At 45.6% G+C, this 21,801-nt stretch overlaps 1 protein-coding gene across 2 annotated transcripts in view; it reads left to right on the top strand.

Moving 5' to 3' along the window:
- Window positions 1-18,271, top strand: part of GSN (gelsolin) — a 93,546-nt gene extending 75,275 nt beyond the window's left edge. For both annotated transcript variants that reach the window (XM_029611119.1, XM_029611118.1), the window contains 6 exons: window positions 7,074-7,244; window positions 7,677-7,851; window positions 11,185-11,306; window positions 11,568-11,645; window positions 17,037-17,097; window positions 17,891-18,271. In XM_029611119.1, the coding sequence (XP_029466979.1) occupies window positions 7,074-7,244; window positions 7,677-7,851; window positions 11,185-11,306; window positions 11,568-11,645; window positions 17,037-17,097; window positions 17,891-18,060 (777 nt within the window). In that variant the 3' untranslated portion in view covers window positions 18,061-18,271. The remainder of the gene's footprint in view (window positions 1-7,073; window positions 7,245-7,676; window positions 7,852-11,184; window positions 11,307-11,567; window positions 11,646-17,036; window positions 17,098-17,890) is intronic.
- Window positions 18,272-21,801: the final 3,530 nt, after the last annotated feature.

The following is a 21,801-nucleotide window of genomic DNA, read 5'->3' on the forward strand; positions in this document are numbered from 1 at the left end:
TTGAGGGAAGGTTCAACGTCTGAGATCCCTAGTTGAAAAAACTCCAGGAACTGTGGAACAGTCACAGAGCACGGAAACCTCACAGTGGTGAAAAACCACACCCAACACTCTTTCCCCCCACCCCCAATCTCCCAAGCATATCGTGCAGTGGCATGGGGTGGCTTGGTGGTCAAATGGGCACCGTGAGCTGAGGGGCACCTTGAGCACTGCCAGCATTGCGGACCCTGCGGTGGCAGAGAAACGACCCAGAAGGGCCACGTTGGACCCCCATCCCATGGCTTTTTTCCATGTGCCACATGATAGGCCGCAGTGGTGTTTTCATGTGCTTTTTCCTACATGTTAGGCTGTCCTCTTCAGGACCGTTGGTTCATGCAAGCGTGTCTGGCTGTGCATCCAGTTTTTGGATGCTTAGTCGTATGCCTGCTTGGGTGTCCAGGGTAGAGGTATCTGTGTTAGGTGCACAACCTGTACGCACAACTTGGGCTGCATTGGCTGTGCGCATACGTTTTGGACACCTAAGTTTGGACGGCTATGTTTGGGATGCCTAAATTTTGGATGCATATATTTTATACTGTGAATTCAGCTGGATGCATACTTTTTCAGTTGCTTGTTAAGTGTACTGACAGGTTGATGGCACCTATAGCTAAGAAACCTAAGCATCTTTCCCTCTGTGCTGCCTGTCATATTCGGGCATCTCAGCCTGGTGTGCCCTCTAACTTGTGCCAGTGCTACTTAGAGGCCCAGGGAGAATTATATTCACATGATTTTACTAAGCATGGTTCTTCCCAGACTGATGAGGGCCTGGGTAAAGATATGTCAGGAGGGGCACCTGACCTTGGAACTCCCTTAACTGGTTCGTCAGTGGGGGAAGTTAGCTTAGTGGGCACAGCACAGGTGCCTTCTGGTTTTGGCATGGATCCTTCTGCCTTTTCTTGGGTGGAAATTTTTCAAGATTTCAATCCTTTTCTTCAGGCACAGTCCTCAGCCCCGACCAATCTTGCCAGGTCAGAGTCGCAGGTGGTGACCTCTTCCTTGCCCAGTGCTACTGTTAAGCGCCAGAGTACACCTAGATTGGCAGCCGGTCTTCCCGATAGGGAACCGGATGGCATTGATAATGAGGCCAATTCTGACTCTTTGGAAGATGGGGAAATTCCTCCAGGACTGGAACTATATAGGACTATGTTGTGATTCTTTCACAGAGATAAATTACCGGCTCTTATTTCCCAGACATTAAAGATGCTGAGAGTACCAGGGGCTGATTCCATGTCTGAGCCAAAGAAGAATCCCATTTTGGTTTCTTTGTGTAAGGCCTCTTGTTTTTTTTCCCTGTTATGGAGGCCATTCAAGAATTGAATGATCTTGAGTGGGGCGCCCCGGAGGCTAATTACAAAGGGGGTCAAGTTTTGGAAGCTCTGTACCCCCTGGATCCAGTGGTGAGATAACATTTGCATTTTCCAAAAGTGGTCCGCTTGTGTGTGCCATCTCCAAGCGGATGACTATCCCCATGGAGGGAGGAGCGGCCTTGAAAGATGTACTTGATAGAAGGACTGAGGCCATCCTTAAGCAAGCATTTGAAGCAGTGGCAATGACCTTACAGATAGCTTCTTGTTGCTCCCTGGTGGCTCAGTCTTATTTACTTCTCTCTCAAGAGTTCAGTGAATCTGGGAGTGAGTTTTTGGCCTTTTTGGCAGATGCGGGCTGCGACTTGGTCCGCACCTCAGCTATAGGGGTGGCTTTGGTAATAGCGGCCAGACATCAGTTATGGCTGAGAAATTGGTCAGCCAATGCGACTTCCAAGGCTAACCTTACGAAATTGCCCTTTAAAGGCTTGCTCTTGTTTGGAAGTGAGTTGGAGAAACTGGCCAATAAGTGGGGCAAGTCCCCGGTTGCTGGAGGATAAGAAGCAGATGTCAAGCTCCTTTGGCATGAGAGGTTGTGCTAGGGGATCCAAGCATTTTCGACCCTACAGAGGAGCAACCTGTCAGAGGACTCAACCTTTCGGTAGATCTCAGTCCTTTTGTTCCAGACAGCCCAGATGGGGTGCGGGCTTGGGTAGTGGAGCCTCCCAATGAAGGTTTGTTGACCCACCCCAAGGAACAGGAGATAGAGGGGTTATCCCTCTCTCTTTTATCAGAGGTGGGTTGAAATCACATCAGACCAGTGGGTCCTGGAGGTGATACAAGAGGGATATGTGCTGGAGTTTCTCAATATTGCTCGGGACAGGTTCATGGTGTTTTCCTGGCACTCCCCGCAGAAGAAGCAGGCAGAGAGGGTACATTGTTAAGATTCCTCAATCTGAGAGCTGTGGTTCCAGTGCCCACGTCTCAAGAAAATACAGGTTGATATTCCATTTATTTCATTGTGCCCAAAAAGGAGGGCTCCTTTCATCCCATCTTGGATCTCAAAGGGCTCAAGCGTCATTTGCGGGTGACTCGTGTTCGCATGAAAACATTGCAATCAGTGATAATGGCCATGCAGTCAGGGAAGTTTCTGATATCCTTGGATCTGTCCGAGGTGTAACTGCATATTACCATCTGAATAGTGTATTAATGTTTTCTGTGATTCACAGTTTTGGGATGTCATTATCAGTTTTGATTGCTGCCTTTTGATCTCGCCACCGCATCCAGAACTTTTTCCAAGGTTATGATGGTGGTGGTGGTGGCAGCAGAGTTGAGAAAAGATGGGATCCTGGTACACCCCTTCTTGGATAACTGGTGGATTTGGGCCAAGTCTCTGGAAGAGAGTCGCCTGGTGATCGCAAGGTGATATCCCTGTTGTAGGAGCTTGGTTGGGTAGTGAACCTGGCCAAGAGCAGTTTTCAGCATTCTCAGTCACTAAAGTATCTTGCTGTTTGGTTCAAGATAAAGCAGGGCAGGGTTTTCCTACCAGAAAGTTGTATTTAGAAGTTGATGGCACAGGTGCGTCTGTTGATGAACACAATACGCCTGACAGTGTAGCCCTATCTATAAGTGCTCGGTTTGATGGCGGCATCCCTGGAAGTGGTGCCATAGGTGAGGGTGTATAGGCGTCATCTTCAGCGCTCCCTGCTGCCTCATTGGAGCCCACAGTCTCAGATCTATTTGATTCGGCTCCACCTGCCAATGAAGGTCTGCTCTCAACTACATTGGTGGTTACAAGCGGATCATCTAAGAAAGGGAGTTTCCCTAAAATCACCAGACTAGTTAATACTCATGACAGATGCGAGCCTCCAGGGGTGGGTAACTCACTGTCAGGAACTGACAGGGCACTGGATTGCAGAAGAGAGTCTGCCTGGAACATCAATTAGCTGAAAGTTCAAGCGGTACAGTTGGCATGCTTACAGTTCGACAGGCTGCAGAGTCAAGTGGTCTGGATAATGTCAGACAATGCAATGACAGTAGCTAACATCAATCAGCAGGGAGGAACCAAGAGTCAGTAAGAGTCATAGGAAATAGACCAACTTATGGAATGGGTGGAAGTACATCTTCAGGAGATCTCAGCCTTGCATATTGCAGGAAAATGTAAGAGTGGATTTTCTCAGCAGACAGAGTCTGGACCCGGGAGAATGGATATTATCAGATAAGGCGTTTCAGCTCATAGTGGATCGCTGAGGCCTTCCAATTCTAGACTTACTGACAACTTCTCGCAATGCGAAGGTTCCTCGATTATTCAGTTGCAGGAGAGATCCAAAGGGTATCAATGCTCTCATGCAGGAATGGCCAGAGAAAAGCTGCTGTATGCCTTTCCCCATGGCCCATGTTGGCCAGAATGGTTTGGAGGGTCAAGAGTCTCAGAGACAAGATGCTTTTAGTAGCACAAGATTGGCCCAGGACACCATGGAATGTGGATCTGTGAAGTCTTCTGGCAGACTCCCCCCTCCAGTTTCCGGTGCATAGGAATTTGTTGAGGCAGGGACATGTTCTTCACGATGTTCTGACTCGATTTTGTCATATGGCCTTTGAGAGGGCTTGCATGCTGAAGCATGGATTTTCTACTGCGGTGATTGCCACCTTGCTACGAGCGAGAAAGTTCTCCACTTCCTTAGCTTATGTGCGGGTTTGGCAAGTGTTTGAGGCTTGGTATGAAGATCAAGGGGTTCGTCCTCATTCGGTTAAGATCCCGCTCATTTTGGAATTTTTGCAGGATGGATTGAATTTGGCTGTCCCTTAATTCCTTAAAGGTAATGGTTCTTGCCTGTTTCAGAGGTCAGGTGAGTGGTGAATCCTTATTGGCTCATCCAGATGTGGCCTGTTTTTTTAAGGAAGTGAAATATCTTCGTCCTCCCTTGAGGTTACCGGTACCCTTGTGGAGTCTTAATCTGGTTTTGGATTCCTTAGCGGGCCCTATGTTTCAACTGATGCATAGTTTTTCCTTGCAGTTACTGACTTTGAAAACTGTGTTTCTTGTGGCAATTTGTTCTGCGCGTCACATATCCGACCTGCAAGCCTCATCTTGCTGAGAGCTGTTTCTACGAGTGACTCCGGGGGCGATTCAACTGCGTACTGTTCCTTCCTTTTTGCCCAATGTGGTCTCAGATTTTTACTTGAATATTTCCCTGCCATCTCTGGATAGGGAAAGAGATGTGGAGGAATATCACTTGTTGCGACCTTTGGATGTCAAGAGACATATCATGAGGTATCTGGATGTTTCTAGACCTTTCCGGAAGACGGATCGCCTGTTGGTCCTCCACAATGAAGGTAAACAGGGCAAGCCAGCTTTGCGGGCTACAGTAGCTTGCTGCTTTAAGGAGGTAGTCACAGCCGCGTACGTGGATGCTGAAAAGCTGATACATAGTTGGGTTAGGGTTCATTCCACTAGGGCTCAGGAAGTGTCATGGGCGGAAGTTAGATTATTGTCTCCCGTCAACATTTGCCAAGCTGCGACAAAGTCCTCCTTACACATCTTTTCCAGGTATTATCGTCTGGATGTACAGGGCAGCCACCCACCTTATTCAGGAGTAGCTTGGGTACATCCCACTGGTTCTGAATTCAACTGTCTGGGCGCTAAGAAATGAGAAATTACTACTTACCTATAAGTTTCTTGTCTTTAGCCTAGGCAGATGAATTCAGCTTCCGCCCTTGGCTGCCAAAATTTATATGGAGATTTTTTATTTAGTTCTGTTGGCATGGATACATGACTGATAGAAAATGAAAAAAAAATGTTTATATTTTGTAGATACATTTCTATATCCTAGGGAATATGTATTTATATATTTCTAAGGCCAGCACTGGAGTGGTGGGGGGGAATGAGAAGAGTGTTGAGGTCAAGGGGAGAGATAAAGTGTTCCCACTACCGCTAATCCATGTCAATTTGAAGCGGGAGGGAGGTGTTTGTCCTTTTCCCTCCTCCTCCTCCCAGTCTGATTTCCTTACCCTTTGCTTCTGAGGAGCAGGGATCAGCTGGTCGTGATGGGGAGGGGGGGGGGGGGAAGGGGCACCATCAACAATTTTCACATAGGGCAATTTGGCCTAGAGCCAGCCCTAAACCCTGTGACCCCCACAACTCCCAACCTGCCACAGTATACCGGCCTGTCATCACTGCAACTCAAGACCATCCTCTTTTCTCCATGCCCACAAGTGCAGATCTTAAATGTAATGAAGTTTAACATGTGATTGGAACATGTTCAGAGAGAACATTTTAAAAAATGGTTTTATTTCTTCATTACCTTGAATCACTATTGTGTTTTCTTGAAAAGAAGCATTTATAGTTTTATAATCACTGTATGCACAGAGGTCAGATGTTATCTCTGGTATACTTTGCTTTGTTTGAAGGTAGTGTATTTCTACCTTGATAAGGTTTGGAATGAATGTTCAGTGGTTTTGTTTACCATCTTCATTCCATGATGGCGTCAACCCAGATCCGCAAGATATGTGTAAACGTTCCACACCTTTCTTAGAAGATCGGTTAGCAGTAGCAAGGCTAGGACATGCAGTTTATGAGATGGCAAGAGGTATGGTGTTAAAAAGTGTCTCTCTCTGATATTTTAAGTATTACGGGGCCACTTTCCAAACAGCTTGCGTGGCTGTAAAGTCTGCTGATCTTTTTACCTGCAGACCTTGCAGCTCATTTTCAAACAGAAATGGTTTTCCTTTGGAAAATTGCCTATGAGGACCGCAGATTAAATAGTGGTTTTTTTGTGTGGGCAAACTTTCCACGTCAAACATTGCACATAAATGTGAAAATCCAGTCTACATGTGTTGTTTCCCTAGCTTGCCTGCCTTACTTAGTTCTGCTGGCAATATGTGATCCACGGATACATGACTGATAGAAAATGAAAAAAAAACAAATTATTTTGTAGGTGCACAATCAGGCTAAAAGTGGGCATACTGTGGAAGCCCATGCACACTTCTAGCTGGGTTGAGGTGTGCAAATTTCAGCATGGGCAGTTAGGTAAAGAGCAAAGTGCTCAGCTAAGTACATAACTTTGAAATTTGGTCTCTATGTGGCCATCAGACAGAACAAATTGCAGTATTACATTAGAGTCACCCAACCAGAAACTGGACATGGACAGAAAGAAAAAATGTAGGCAAATGCTAACATGTATTCAGAGAGGAGGATTGGGTCTGTGCATCATCAGCCCAAGGACAGGCATTGGTGCACAGGGTGTGGTTCAAGGTTAGGCCTGTTGTCATTCCAACTTGGCTATGAAAACTTAGTGATGAGTCCCAGAGCAACATTTGCTTGCCCGTCTTAATCAGAAAGCTAAACCTTGAACACTTCCACAGCATTCTGACTGAATTGTGGGTTGGATTTGCATAGGTGACTTAGGGCCAGATGAATTAAGCATTTTCCTCATAGACACAAAATGAAAAAAAAACAAACCCTTTAGGAGATCCATACCTTAGTATGAAAAGATGTGAAACCTACAGCTCATAGGTATCTTATAAACTAAACATTCATTGTTGAACAGATCACCCTTTTCCTTTCTGATCCAGATTTGGTTGTTGCTTCAGCCACCCCCACTTTGGACTAGAAATTGGGAAGATCTCAATTTCCTTACAGTGGATGTCCACATGCTTCTCCGAGCCAGTTCCATGTTCCTTGCAGTCCTGCATCTCTGACTGATTATGTTATCTCCCTCTCTCCCGCCTCAGGTACGCGTGGTACAGGGGAAGGAGCCCGCTCACCTGATGAGCATGTTCGATGGGAAGCCGCTGGTTGTATACAGAGGTGGAACCTCCAGACAAGGCGGTCAGACGGAGCCTGCTGAAACCCGGCTCTTCCAAGTCCGCGCCAGCTCTTCCGGCTGCACCAGAGCAATAGAGGTACAGCCTGAGGCAATAACAGCATGTAAAAACCTTTTTTTTGGAGATTAACATTATGTGTGCTGAATTGACAACTGCACACACAGATCTGTTGAAGGATTCCTTACATAAATAGCTCACAATTTATTCTTTAGGATCTAAATTGCCTTGGATGGTGGAGAGCATACATGGATCAGACTGTTGACCCATGCTGCAGGCTCCTATGTATTAGAACTGTGCATTTCCCTCTAACAGTGGTTATGACTAGTTGGTATATTTATGTGCACCTATGTAATATTGTATTGCTTATAGTAGTATAATTAGACCACTAAAGGGAAAACCTTTTTTGAGTATAGGTTCATCCCCCTGCTCTGAGGAGTTGCAGGCAATGTGGAAAGCTCCCAGTGTTTCAAGCGAGTAAAGTCAATAATGTTTGGATTTTTTTTTTTCCAGCTGGAGGCCACTGCCAGCAACCTGAACTCCAATGATGTCTTTGTCCTGAAAACATCAGCGGCCGCCTACGTTTGGGTTGGTCAAGGGTCCAGTGCTGCGGAGAAGCGGGGAGCGCAGGCACTGCTGAGCATCCTGGGAGTGCAAGCCTCAAGCATCGCAGAAGGCAGAGAGACAGGTAGACATGTAGAGACATGCATCTCTTCTTTTTGCTTCCCACAGAAGCCATCAAAAGGGGAAGCCCCAGCTAGCTACATCACAGGCAGAATTATTTGCAGATTATCTGTTATTAACGTGATCACTGTGGTTTCTCTGTTCTGGCTAGTCTGATTTGTGCAGGACAGCTGTAGATCATTGTATATTCTGGCAATGGGAAGCACAAGCCAAGGTTGTGGATGTAGAATGGTGCTAGTCAGGGCCGTTTCTTCCAGAAAGAAAGTTTGGAGAGGCCATTGCAATTTGCAGCTGCAGCTCTGGATTTTAGATTGCATTATGGGCAAACCTCTCAAAAAACAAACAAAGAACAAACCGTTTTTAGCCAGTTGTTACTTGAATCTTTTTTGGAAGAGGCACGTGGAAGATGACGTTGGCAGGCCTGCTTTCTGAGTTGCCTGAAAAGCCGAAAAGGATTTGTCAAATTTAAATTGCACATTTTTATATATTTCCTTCAGATCTTTTCACGTGGATTCACCAAAACCCTTTAGTCAAGTTTGATATAGGGGCATCTCAAATTTCTGTTGAATTCAGACCAAATTGAAATGCTCCTGGTTTGCATGAGTTGTCTGCACTGCCTGAATTAGAGATAAACAGTAAGGACATGGGGAAAATTGAATAAAATATCATTTATGCAGAAATTAGGATACAGAGAACAAGAGAAAAAAAATAACAAAAAAATCATATCTTAAAAGAAATAGTCAATTCTCATATACACCTCTAAATAGCTTCTTCTGGGGGAATTTTGTGCAAAATAATTTAAAATTCTGCAAAATTCTGCATACTTTATATTGGTGAAAATAAAGACTATCTTGTATATTATGTTAAGTATTTAATTTAAAATGTAAAAGAAAAAAGTTATTACTTAAATATGCAGTTTTAAATATTTTGAGCAGAATTTCTCTAGAAGTTCACTGTAAGAGTGTCTCTTCCACCTTTTCTCCCTACTTCCCTGGCCAGTCTCCTTTCACTTTGCTGTCTCAGGTTCCAACTCCTCCGCCTGCCACTATCTCTTCCCTCCCCCTCTAGGCTCAACCCCTTCCACTCTATCTCCACTTCCACAGTTTGACCCCTCTCTCAGTACTGCCCTCACAGGCTCCCTCTCTCTCACACACACACATACCCTCACACAGGCTCCCAGTCTCTCTCACACTTACCTACACATAGGCTCCCTCCCTCTCTCGCTCACCCCCACCCCAACACACCTCTTCACCCAGGCCCTCTCACACATACACCCCTCTCCCCCCCAATGGGGAATTCTACACAGTTGTGCAGGAGGGAATTCTGCATAGATTTTGCTCTCCGCAGTAGAGCAGAATTCCCCCGGAGACTCTTATCAATGAAAGTAGAAACATAAGAAATAATAGGAAACATAAAAGACAACATAATAGAAAAGAAATCAAATAAGAAAGAGAAGGTGAAACTAAAGGTATTCATCACTGTTAAAGCAGAACTAATGAATCCTAATTGGTAGCATTAGTATTAGCTACAGCAATTTTCAAATCAAGAAAACGTCTGTGCTGGGTCAAAGACTATACAGTGAACTTTTTCAAATTTGATTGGGCATTAACACGGAAAAGGAAGAGAAAAAACCCCTCACCACTCAAATGGGGAACTTCCTGCCTCGTTTGGAAAAATTGCTTACGCCTAATTTGAGTTTCATAAGAAGCATCAGGAAAGAACCATATTTTTTGTCCCATAAACAAACATTCCTTATTTCTAAAGAGAAGATGCATTACAGACTCTTTATCTAAATCAAAGACAAAGGAAGCAAGGCGCAGGGTGAAAATTGACTCGACATGTTATTAAAGCAAATAGAAATTGTAACAAAAGTAAACTTACTGCATGCTTCCAGCAGCCCCAGTCCTCTCTCCCCCCCCCTCCCGAAGCAAGGCGCAGGGCGAAAATCAACTCGACATTTGAGCGCCCGGATGGACGTCCGAGGTCACGGCGTGCGCTCATGCGCCTTCGTTGCTTGAGCACCCAAATTGGACGTGCGTTCATCCATCTTCGCCGGCGGGGCTGCTGGAAGCTGCTTTCGCCGCCGGCTGCCCCCGGGAGGCAGGGGAGCCGCGGTGGGCACCTCGGGAGGAGGGGAGAGAGGACTGGGGCTGCTGGAAGCATGCAGTAAGTTTACTTTTGTTACAATTTCTATTTGCTTTAATAACATGTCAAGTCAATTTTCGCCCTACGCCTTGCTTCGGGAGGGGGGGGGAGAGGACTGGCAATCCCCGATGCCCGAGCGTAAGAGAACCATCCACTTCCTGGTACCTGTCATTTCAAATGTCATTTGAACATGTGAAATGACAGGTACCAGCGCACCCAGGATACTGTATAGCGCTCTATACAGTAAAATGGATTGCGCTTTGGACGCGGCTTGCATTTGCATGCCATTTAAATATTGTATCGAGTGGTATGTGATCCGAACCATGCGCGCGGCAAACGAGCGGGCGCCCGGCACTGCCGCACTTTTTCTTACGCGCCCTTACTGTATTGGCCAGACTGAGAGGTGAAGAATCCCAAAATGTCTATATGGAAAAATGTTAACTCAAAGTTTTATATGAATCCTGTGGGAGCAGAAACCTGCTCCAAATTGTAAGAAGTTACTTGGAAATAGGCGCAGCACAAATGTTACTTAAATTAGCTGCTCCACGGGAGAACTGTGTGAATTCAACCGTTCAGGGCAAAGGCTGCTGTGTGAAAACAAGAGTCTGTAGAGTATTAGAATATTCACAGATAAACATGTAGCAGAAGGACTCCACTGAAGGAACAGGCCTTCAGCTGTTTCACCCATACTGGCTTCCTGGGGGGGAGGGGGGGGGGTTAGGGGAAGTAGTGTCAAGAACACTGTACAGACATGCTGAAGGTTTGAATGCCATGATTTCTTATAATGCTTAAACTCTATTGAAAATCTTTCCTTTGATGTGTTGTGCAACACTGTGCTAGTACCGATCAGGCTTTCAAACTGCAGAAACACAGCATGTCTGTATGGTGTTTTAACAGTAGTTCCCCCCCGAGGAAGCCAGTATACAGTGCTAGCTAGTTTTTTCTTAGATTGTGATGACTTATTTAACTTTATTGTGAAAAATTAGTAAACAGATTTTTGTTATTTTCATGCTAATTTCCATGGTGTTTCTATCTCTGTATATATCTATTGTATTTATACACATAACTTTTTCCAGTTATTCATTTGAAGCCCTGACATGGATTCTGTGCATGCATGCACCCAGGTCTGTGCGAAGGAAGGTAGAAGCTGGCTTTTGCTTCAAGTGCCGTATTTCTTGGTCTCTGTTTACAGATGATTTCTGGGCCGCATTGGGCGGGAAAGCAGCTTATCGCACATCCTCCAGACTGAAGGATCGATTGAATGCCCATCCCCCACGCCTTTTTGCCTGCTCCAACAAGACTGGCCGATTCATTGTATGTTGCACCTGATTTTTGAAACACACATCCATCTGTAATAGCCACACTAATGCTAACCCACGCACCTATAGGTACACATGTGTAGATGGGGCTAGAGCGGGAGGAACGTGATGTTTATTCCAGCAAATTCATGTAGATGAAAGTATTTATCAGCAACTCAGAAACATGTTTCGAGCTGCTGGGCATAAGGTAGCAGCAAAGGAAGGCTTCACTTGGGAATTTCAGATCCTCTCTACTCTGTGCTCTTCTGCTTTTCAGATTGAAGAAGTGCCTGGTGAAAACACTCAAGATGACTTAGCAACAGATGATGTCATGCTCCTTGATACCTGGGACCAGGTAGGTGTCGTATAAGTGTAGATCAGCCGCCATCGCTGTAGCTTAAGGTTTAGCCAGATCACTGTTGGTTTCTCTTTGAAAAAAAAACCTAAAAAAGTTTCTTGCATTGTGTGAAAACTCCTTTGGGTAAAGAAGGAGAAATTACTACTTACCTCAGTTTCATTTTCCTTAGTATAGACAGATGGACTCAGGACAAGTGGGTTATTCGCCCCTGCCAGCAGATGGAGACGGAGCAAGCTGACAGCACAGTATATACTCCTGCAGTGACCCTGCCACTATTCTCTTCAAAAGCAACTGTGGATAGAATAGCAAAAAACTTGATTAAATAGTCAACCATTACTGTACTCAACCAACAAGAAACACTGAACTCAAGCAAGAAACGTATGTACCCCAATCTAGGATCTGGATGAATACTTACCAGTAATCCCTTGGAGCACATAGCCCCACAGGAGGACCATTGACACAATCATTCAGAAGGCGAGGGTGGGAAGCTGAGTCCATCTGTCTACACTAAGGAAAACTAAATTATCAGGTAAGTAGTAATTTCTCTTTTCCAAGCATGTAGACAGGTGGACTCAGGCCCAGTAGGATGTTCCAAAGCTACTCCCGAAAAGGGTGGGAGGCGCCCATGGTACAGTCAACTCCACCCGTGCAAAGGCTACGTCCTCCCGGGCCTACACAGCCAGATAATAAAACCTGGAAAAAGTATGTAAGGAGGACCACGGCGCAGCTCAGCAGATATCGATGAGAGATAATGATCCAGCCTTTGCCTATGAAACTGCCTGAGCCCTAGTGGAATGAGCTCTAACCTGAGTAGGCCATGGCTTTTCAGCATCCACATACACGGCTGTAACTACCTCCTTAATCCACTGAGCTAGTGAACCTGCAAAGGTAGATCACCCTGCTTCCTTCCACCATGAAGGACAAACAGGCAATTCGTCTTTCAGAAAGGTTCAGAAAGCTCCAGATACCATATGACAAAGCTCTTGCCATCCAACGGCAGCAGGAGGCGATACTCCTCTGTGTGTCTGACCTTATCCAGAGATGGCAAGGAAATTGACTGATTCAAATGAAATTCAGAGACCACCTTAGGCAAGAAGACTGGAACAGTACGCAACTGTAATGCCCCTGGAGTCACCCGAAGGAACAGCTCCTGGCAAGACAAGACCTGCACCTCAGAAATTTGACGGGCAGAATATTTAGCCACCAGGAACACTGTCTTCAAGGTCAATAACCGCAAGGAAAGGTTATGCAGAAGTCAGAACGTAGGGCCTGGCCAGAAGTCCAGCACCAAATTAAGATTCCACAATGGAACCAACAACCACAAGGGAGGCTGTAGATGCTTCACTCCCTTCAAAAAACAGGCCACATCAGAATAAGATGATAAGGATTCACCATTCACCGGGCCTTTGAAACAGGCAAGAGCTGCAACCTGTACCTTCAAGGAATTACGGGCCAACCCTTTATTTAACCTATCCTGTAAAAATTCCAGAATGAGCGGGATCTTAACCGAACGAGGAAGAACACCTCAATCCACACACCAAGCCTCAAACACTCTCCAAACCAGCACATAGGCCAAGGAATTGGAGAACATCTGAGCACGGAGCAAGGTAGCAATCACCGCAGAAGAATATCTACACTTTTAACAAGCGAGCCCTCTCAAGGACCAGACTGCAAGATGAAACGGAGTCGTATCTTCGTGAAGGACAGGTCCCTGCTGCAGCAGATTCTTGTGTGGTGGAAGATGAAGGGGAACATCCACCAGGAGTCTTCACAGATCTGCATACCATGGTCCCCTGGGCCAATCCAGCACCACCATGAGTACCAGCCCCCTGTGGCCTTTGATCTTGCGAACGATCCTGCCCAACAAGGACCACGGAGAAAAGGCATAAAGTAACCTGTCTTCTGCCCAGACCTCTACGAGAGCATCTATGCCCAGGGACCACAGATCCTTCCTGGGACTGAAGAATCGAGGAACCTTCGCATTGCGAGAAATCACCAGCAGGTCTAAAAATGTAAGGCCCCAGTGATCCACTATCAGCTGAAACCCCTCATCCGACAACACCCATTCTCCTGGGTCCAGACTCTTCCTGCTAAGAAAGTCTGCTCTTACGTTGTCTTTTTCTGCAATGTGAGAGGCTGAGATCTGTAGATGTCTTTCCACCCATTCCATAAGTTGGCCTATTTCCTGCGACACTTGCTGGCTCTTTGTTCCTCCCTGTCAATTAATATAGGCCCACGTCATTGCATTGTCCGACATCACTCGGACCGTGTGACCCCGCAGTCTGTGGCTGAACTGCAAGCACGCCAACTGGACCACCCGGGCTTTCAGGCGATTGATGTTCCAGAGGGATTCTTCGGCATCAATATCCTTGAGCCATCAGCTCCTGACACTGAGCTCCCCAATCCTGGAGACTCGCATCTGTTGTAAATATCAACCAGTTCGGGGAGGTCAAGGAAACACCCTCTCTCAGATGAGACTCCTGCGACCACCACTGGAGGCGAGAGGAGATTTCCATCAGCAAGTGGAGCCAAACCGAATAGTCCTGAGACTGCAGGTTCCAACGAGACAGCAGTGAGCTCTGAAGAGGATGCATATGCGCCCTCACCCACAGCACCACTTGCAGGGTTGTTGCCATCAAACTGAGCACCTACAGATAGGACCACACTGTTGGACGTATAGTGCTCACCAACTGATGCAGGAAAACTTTGTCCTGCCTCGAGTCAAACTGAACACCCAGATACTCCAATGACTGAGAAGGCTGAAGACTGCTCTTGGCCAAGTTCACCACCCAACCAAGCTCCTGCAACAAAGAGTTGAACATGCGAGCCATCAGGTGGTTCTCTTCCTGAGACTTGGCTCGAATTAGCCAGTTGTCCAAATACGGGTGTACCAAGATCCCATCTCTTCAATGCCGCCATTACTACCACCATAGCCTTGGAAAACGTTCTGGCAGTGGTGGCTAGAACAAAAGGCAGCACCCAAAACTGATAATGGCGCCTCAACACCGCAAAACGCAGAAAATGGTGCTCCAAACAGATGGGAATATGAAGGTAGGCCTCAGACAGATCCAGGGAGGTCAGAAATTCCCCCAACTGCATGGCCATTATCACTGAGTGAAAGATTTGCATACGAAAATGAGGAACCTGCAAATGACGGTTGACATTTGAGATCTGGGATGGGACGAAAGGAGTCATCCTTCTTGGGCACAACAAAATGGAATATTGCCCCATACTTTGAGACGTAGGCACTGGAACCACAGCCCTCAGCTGAAGGAGCCTGAGAAGCATAGACTCTACTACCTGCTTCTTCTGCAGGAAGTGGCAAGGAGACACCATGAACATATCCCAAGGAATACTGTAAAATTCCAGCACATATCCTTCTCGTATCACCTCCAGGACCCACTGATCTGATGTGATCTCAACCCACCTCTGATAAGAGAGAGGCGTCCCCCTATTTCTCGTTTCCAAAGGTGGGTCGGCAAACTTTCATTGGAAAGCTCCGGTGGATCCACCACCCCAGCCTGCTCCTCTCTTGGGCTGTCAGGGATAAAAGGATTGAGATCTACCGAAAGGCCTAGCCCTCTGAAAGGTCGATCCTCTGTAGGGACAAGAACACTTGGAACCCCGGAGATGACCCCTCATACCAGAGGGGCACTGCAACTGCTTCTTATCCTTCGGCAACTGAGGGGACTGGCGATTTGTCCCACTTACTGGCCAATTTCTCCAATTCGCTCCGAAACAAGAGTGAGCCTGTAAAAGGCATTTTTGTAAGATTAGCTTTGGAGACTACGTCAGCCAACCAATTCCATATCATGGCTGACACCTGCTACAACCTCTGGCTGAAGTATGGACCAAACTACTCCTCTGGCTGAGGTATGGACCAAATCGCAGCTCGCATCTGCCAAAAAGGCGGCAGTGGGTTCCATAACTGCTCTGGGATTCACTTCAGAATCATCAACTTCTTGAGAGAGAAGCAGACAAGAACGTGCCACTAGGGTGTAACAGGAAGCTATCTGTAAAGTCATCGCCACTGCTTCAAAGACCTCCTATCATGCACATCCTTCAAGGCTGCTCCTCCCTCCACAGGAATAGTCGTCCGCTTAGAGATGGCACCTGACTAGTGCATCCACTTTGGGAAAACACAAACGTTATCTCACCATTGGATCCAGAGGGGTACAGGTCTTCTAATGTCTGAAAGTGCACAAAACTTAATGCGCACAAAAATCAGGTGCCCCACGAGTAAGCGCTGCAAAAAATACACGTACAAACAGTGCACCAAAATCTGGGCACATCTCCAATGCTTAAAAATGTGTGCGCACAAAAGGTGTGCCCAAAACTGAGCACAAGTATGCGCAGAGCCGATGCACTGCACACCCTGACGTCATGTAGAAGGCAGTAAAGCATGCACAGAAACATGTGAAAATGGCACTGCAGCCTACAACGTGGTGCACAAGAAAAAAGCTTAACTGCGGGACCTAGCCCACTAGGGGCCGCTCAACCTGCCAGGCTACCCAGTTCCCCTAACCTCCACAGGAGCAGGAATGAACTTTGGAACGGCGCACAGAGTACAAAGAACAGAAAGTCCTGCAAACACCTTTACACTGTCTCTGCCTGTATATATATATATATATATATATATATATATATATATATATATATATATATAAATATTTTTTAAAAACTTACCCGAGCTCAGCCCTTACCACTGAGTACAGTGACGGTCTCCGGCTGCAGGAGGAGAGGGCACATGCCGTCACCATTGCGCTCGGCCTCCTGTACCCGCTGCCTTTAAGCTGTATAATCAGCCAAGTCCACACCGGGAAACCGGACCAAGGCACACATCTGAGGGACTACGGAAATCACCTTAGGAATTCTCAACTGGGGTAGGAACCATTTGGTATCGCCGCAGGAGAGCGGGACTTGTGTTACAATTTTAAATTCTCCTAAAATCTGAAGTAATCTCCATAGGGATATGCACATCCACCATCTGCTGGAGACTGAGAATACTGGCAGGCTGGGGTCACTGCAGGAACATATATACTGTGACATCAGCTTGCTCCGTTTACATCTGCTGGCAGGGGAGCATAACCCACTGGTTATAAGTCCTGTCTACACACTAGGAAATTTTCCTTTTTGGCCCAAACTTTCTAGCTTCCATGGTAAATAATATGTCCATGCTAATTATCCAGCTACGATGAGGGAGTAATGTGTTTGGTACTCTGTACACAGAATTTTTAATCCCAGTAACTGTTTGCTTTCTTGGCAAAAGAGTGAAGGTTGCAGCTAATGCAGTGCCATAAATTCAGTCCAAACATTTGTTATCCATCTTTCTCTTTGTAATTTCCTGTCATAGGTTGTTTTCAAGGAGTGTTTGTTTTTAATGTTTAGGTGTTTGTCTGGATTGGCACTGAAGCCCAAGATGAAGAAAAGAAAGAGGCTTTGGCATCTGGTAATTGACTTTGGGGGTAGAGTGTTGGGGGGAGGTTACAACACAGTCTCCTTCTCTCATGCCAATGGAGCTGCAGTGTGTTGAGATCCTGGGTGTGTTACTGCACTTTTCCATTGTCCCAAAGGCAGAGAGCTGAGCTAATTGGTCCTCATTTCCTGGATTTACATGGAAGGGGGAGCTGTGCCATGTTGTGCAGCCATGGAGTAACTTGGCAAGCATTTGCATGACCTATTTGCAGGTAGAGACAGCTTTGTTGAAAAGACTTAGATATTCTGGGTGCTAATGGAACTAAAATCCAGAATATATATTTTTTGACCCAATAGTTTCCTCCTTTTGTTTGTTGCTCAAGCTCAGTTGGAGGGTGAGATCATGGCACCATGAGCCTTCATTTGCAAGTACCTGGGGATTTCTCCCTTGCTTTTTTTTTTTTTTAATATTCCCCCTCCCCCCCTCCAACATAGCTAGCCTAGTCATTGCAGCAGTGGTCCTCAGTAAGAGGCAATACACCAGGACTGTCTTCCGCACTAAGTAGTTATAGGCAGTAAACCCAGCCCATAAGTATCACCCACAAGGGATGAGCACAACTCTCTCCCACCCCCGGGGAGCTGTGAACAGTGTCTGCACAGTATCCCTGATCACCCTAGCAGGCAGAAGACCTGATGCAGGGGCAGTAGGGACCTCCCAGAGACAAAGGTTGTGCAGGCACATGCAGGCGGTGGCGACATTGCTGAAAGTGATTTAAGAAAAAAAAAATTTTTAATGCCTATTTTTTTTTCAATTTATGTATTTTTAGCTTCAAAGTATATAGAGACCGATCCTGCAAACAGAGATAAGAGAACGCCCATCGCTATCGTGAAACAAGGATTTGAGCCTCCCACCTTTACGGGTTGGTTCCTGGGCTGGGACAATGATTACTGGAGTGTTGACCCGCTGGAAAGCGCCATGGCTGAGCTCAACGCCTGATGCAAAATCCTGGACCTCCCCAAACAAACATCGGTGCCTTCACTGCCTCAGACAGCAATTTGAAACCCCTAAGGGGCATTTTAAGATTTATTTTTTTTTAATCTTCTAATGAATTAATCATACCATAATAGACATTTCCTGCAAGCAATAGCCTAGTAAGCTGTGTTTCACATATTTAAGGTAATAAAGCTTTTATGGAAACCATAACAGACCCAAAATGCTTCAATTTGTTTTGCTTTAACGACGTCATTGGATGAGGAAGCATCATAACTGGGCGAAAGTAGACCCTTTCTCTGGCCAAGTTAGTAGACAGGGAGAGGGGAAACTTTAGAAATGAAGTAGTTTGAAGACGCCCTTTAGATGCCTCATTCTTATAGCTTGAGATCAGCCCATGCCATTTGAACTTTCAGTGGTGCTCACATTCACTGTTTTCACAATTTTATGTAATAAAAGATGTTTCTCGTTAGAGAACCCCCACCCCAGAACTGCTTCTGCCCAGGCTGCTTTCCTTCCTGGCCCCAGCATGCCAGCAGGAAGATTTTACTTCTCATTAAAACAATTTAGATGAGCTAAAATCGGGTTGACAGTTAACTGTGGCATAGAGGCATTCGTAAAGAGCATGTTAAAAATGCTTATTTAAAAAAACAGTTCTCTCAGTATTATTGGGCAGAAGAACCATTTGCCTTTGTCTTCACTGCCATGTTTTGATCCCTTGGGGCCAATCACAGAATCTGAACTCTTGCGCACTCACTGATTAGACCTTTTGGGACAGGTAGAGCACCAGCAATACCCAAATCAACAATAAAGGAGCCACCTCTACACTTAGTGCTGTTTTATTTTTTTTTTATAAGCTATGCATCTGCAGCACCAAGCTGGTTGTAGCCCACTATTGTATTCATGTACTCCATCCATATAAATGCACCTGCTGTTAGGCACTTGCATGATGAAAGGTTTGCTTATGAGAACAGCAGACTGGGTTATATAGAGAGGGTAATGGAGGCTAACCCATGCATATCTGAATTTTCTTGATATTGCAGTACCAAGTGACATACTGAACTCCAGAACAAAGGTTAGTCTTAAATAAACCAAAAAGAAAAACAACCTAACCTACACAACACTGCCATGGCACACTTATTAATTCACCTTCAGGCATGACTAGTTCAGCATGCCTAGAACTAACAGCAGCAGTTTGCATGAACACTTGTTTACAAAAAGCTTCTACATGCAAGACAGTAATATCACAATTGCCCATGGGTGGTTAGTAAAATAAAATGTGCTTGCTTACTAGCAATGCATTCCATCCTTCTTCCCCCTCCCCCCCCAAATTATGAGAACCCATTTGTTCTAAGGGTGGATATCCTCACCTTTGATGTTTAGCTATTAAGCTACATTCTGAGCTGCCTTGCACCTTCGGACTCATGTCTAGCATCATTAGCCAGAAAAGGTGCCTCCCTTCTGTGCTGCCACTTTAAATTTGTCACTGGTCAAGTTTCCCATAAAGCTTACAATGAAAATACTAAAGGCATTGCAAACATCTTGGCTTTAATCTAACAGATTAAGCAAAGCATGGTGGAGTAGGTTCAGTACCAAGGCTAAACACTGAAAGACATGAAATGCCTCTTACTCCTGGGGGAATTCTGTACACCAAAACTTAAAATTCTGCATACTTTACATTGGTCAAAATAAACACAATATACATGACAGTCTTTAAGTAATTACATTTTAAATACATACAGAAAAATTATTACTTAAAGATGTAGAATTTTAATATTTTGAGCAGAATTTCTCTAGAAAATCACTTTAAGAGTGGCCCTTCCACTCTCTCCCCTGGCCACTTTGCCCTCTCAAGCCCCAACTCCTCCACCTGCCAGTATCTCTCCCCTCCACCTCTAGGCTCAACCCTTTCCACTCTTATCACCACTCCCAGAATTTGACCCCATTCTCAGGACTGCCCCTCATACAGGCTCCCTCTCTAGTGCACATCACACCTCCTCATACAGGTTCCCTCTCACAAACATACATCCCCTCATAAAATGTTAGAAACGGTATGGTACCTTCTTAGAAAATTATATATGGAACACAAAAGTTTGGTGAAACAATTTTTTTATTGTTACGAACTTGCAAGCCAGGTGACCACAAAACTGTGGGCACGCTTTACATGCATCAGCTCACAGATTATAGACCCTTCTGCTAATCCCTGCGGTCAGCATTTTCGCTCTATCCTAATCTCTTGCCACGTGTGGCAGGCTGCTCTAATTTGTTGTTTCTGCACAAAAACATAAGCAAGCAAGCAAGGGGGGGGGGGGGAGGGGTTTCACAGAGGGATTGCTTCTTCAGCATTTTACACTTTATTCCTTAATACTCAGCAAAACTAAGCGCATATTTCTTAATTTGACCTCTAATGGCTCCGGTAGAAAAAGGGAAGTGCATCACAGGCTGGGCAGGTTTTTGGTTCTGTGCCTCTTGTTATAGAGAGGCCAGTGTTTCTTTGCTCTTGGGGGTCCAACAAGCCTAGACAATGGTTTCAAGCATCACAAGAGTTTATGCAGGTATTCAAAAAGGGGAGGGGGTGGGGGGGGGTCTATGTGCCACCTTGTCCTCTGCCAGGAAGAGATTGTGTGCCCCTTCCTCTTTAGCTCTAGCTGTCTGCTCTTAGCAGATACATTCTGTGGTTTACTAAAGGAAAAAGGGAAGGGGAAGGAATGACTCAGTCTGTCAGTGTGTTTAGCAGCGTGTATAAAATCATTAAGATTAAAATATAATCTCCTGCCATATTATTGAAATAGCAACACCTGGAGTCATTTCTCACATAAAAGGGTCCCTCTCTTGCATACACACCCACACAGGCTACTTATGTCTCATACCCAATCCCTTCACACAGGCTAGCACCCTCACATACACACACGCTCCCAATCTCTCATACACACTCCTTCACAACCTCCTCATATAGGCTCTCTGGCACCCACACTCAAGCACCCCCCCCCACACACATTCACCGGGGCCTTCATCTTCACCACGAGCAGGATGTGCCCTGCTCGCAGCATGCTGGGGTCTCCTGTTTGCCATTTTCTGTGCGGGGGGGGGGGGGGGGGATTCTGTGCAAATACTGTGCTCTGCAATAGCTCCCCACTCCCCTGTTTTTTGTAATTTCCTTCCTATAGTTCGATGTAAACCGATATGATGTTTCGACTAATATCGGTATAAGAGACCCTTTAAATAAATTAATTCCTCCAGGACTAATCTCCCTTTTGCACACAACAGCCAAATTAGCATATGCTACATGAGCAATCATGGGACAGGGACAGAGTGGAGACTGAAAATAAAAGAAAATCTGGACTTTGTTTCAAGGAAAAGCCAGCTGTTTTTTGGCTCATTGCCGGCTACTCTAAATTACCCATTTCCTCAATTAAGATTCAGAGGCCAAAGACTTTGCTTAGAGTTTTCTTTTCTGTGTTGCAGCTGTTCCAATAGGAATCTGCCTACTTTTGTTTATGCTAGGAGGGGCTAAGGATGTGCAAAGGCTGCCTTTTTGGTTGAATTCAGAGGATGGAGCAGAAATTGTAAGAGTGACCTGACTGACCTCATGCCTCTGTAAAAGATGAAAGTTCACACTGAAGTTAACAGCAAGAACAGCCACAGTTTACTACTGGAGAGGGGGATTCAGCTGTACCCCAACCCTCTAAAATAAGCTATTGCTTATGTGATGCAGCTATACAAATTAAAAATATGACAAGAGACAAA

This window comes from Rhinatrema bivittatum, chromosome 8 (genome assembly GCF_901001135.1).
Source record: "Rhinatrema bivittatum chromosome 8, aRhiBiv1.1, whole genome shotgun sequence".
NCBI classification, from domain to species: domain Eukaryota; kingdom Metazoa; phylum Chordata; class Amphibia; order Gymnophiona; family Rhinatrematidae; genus Rhinatrema; species Rhinatrema bivittatum.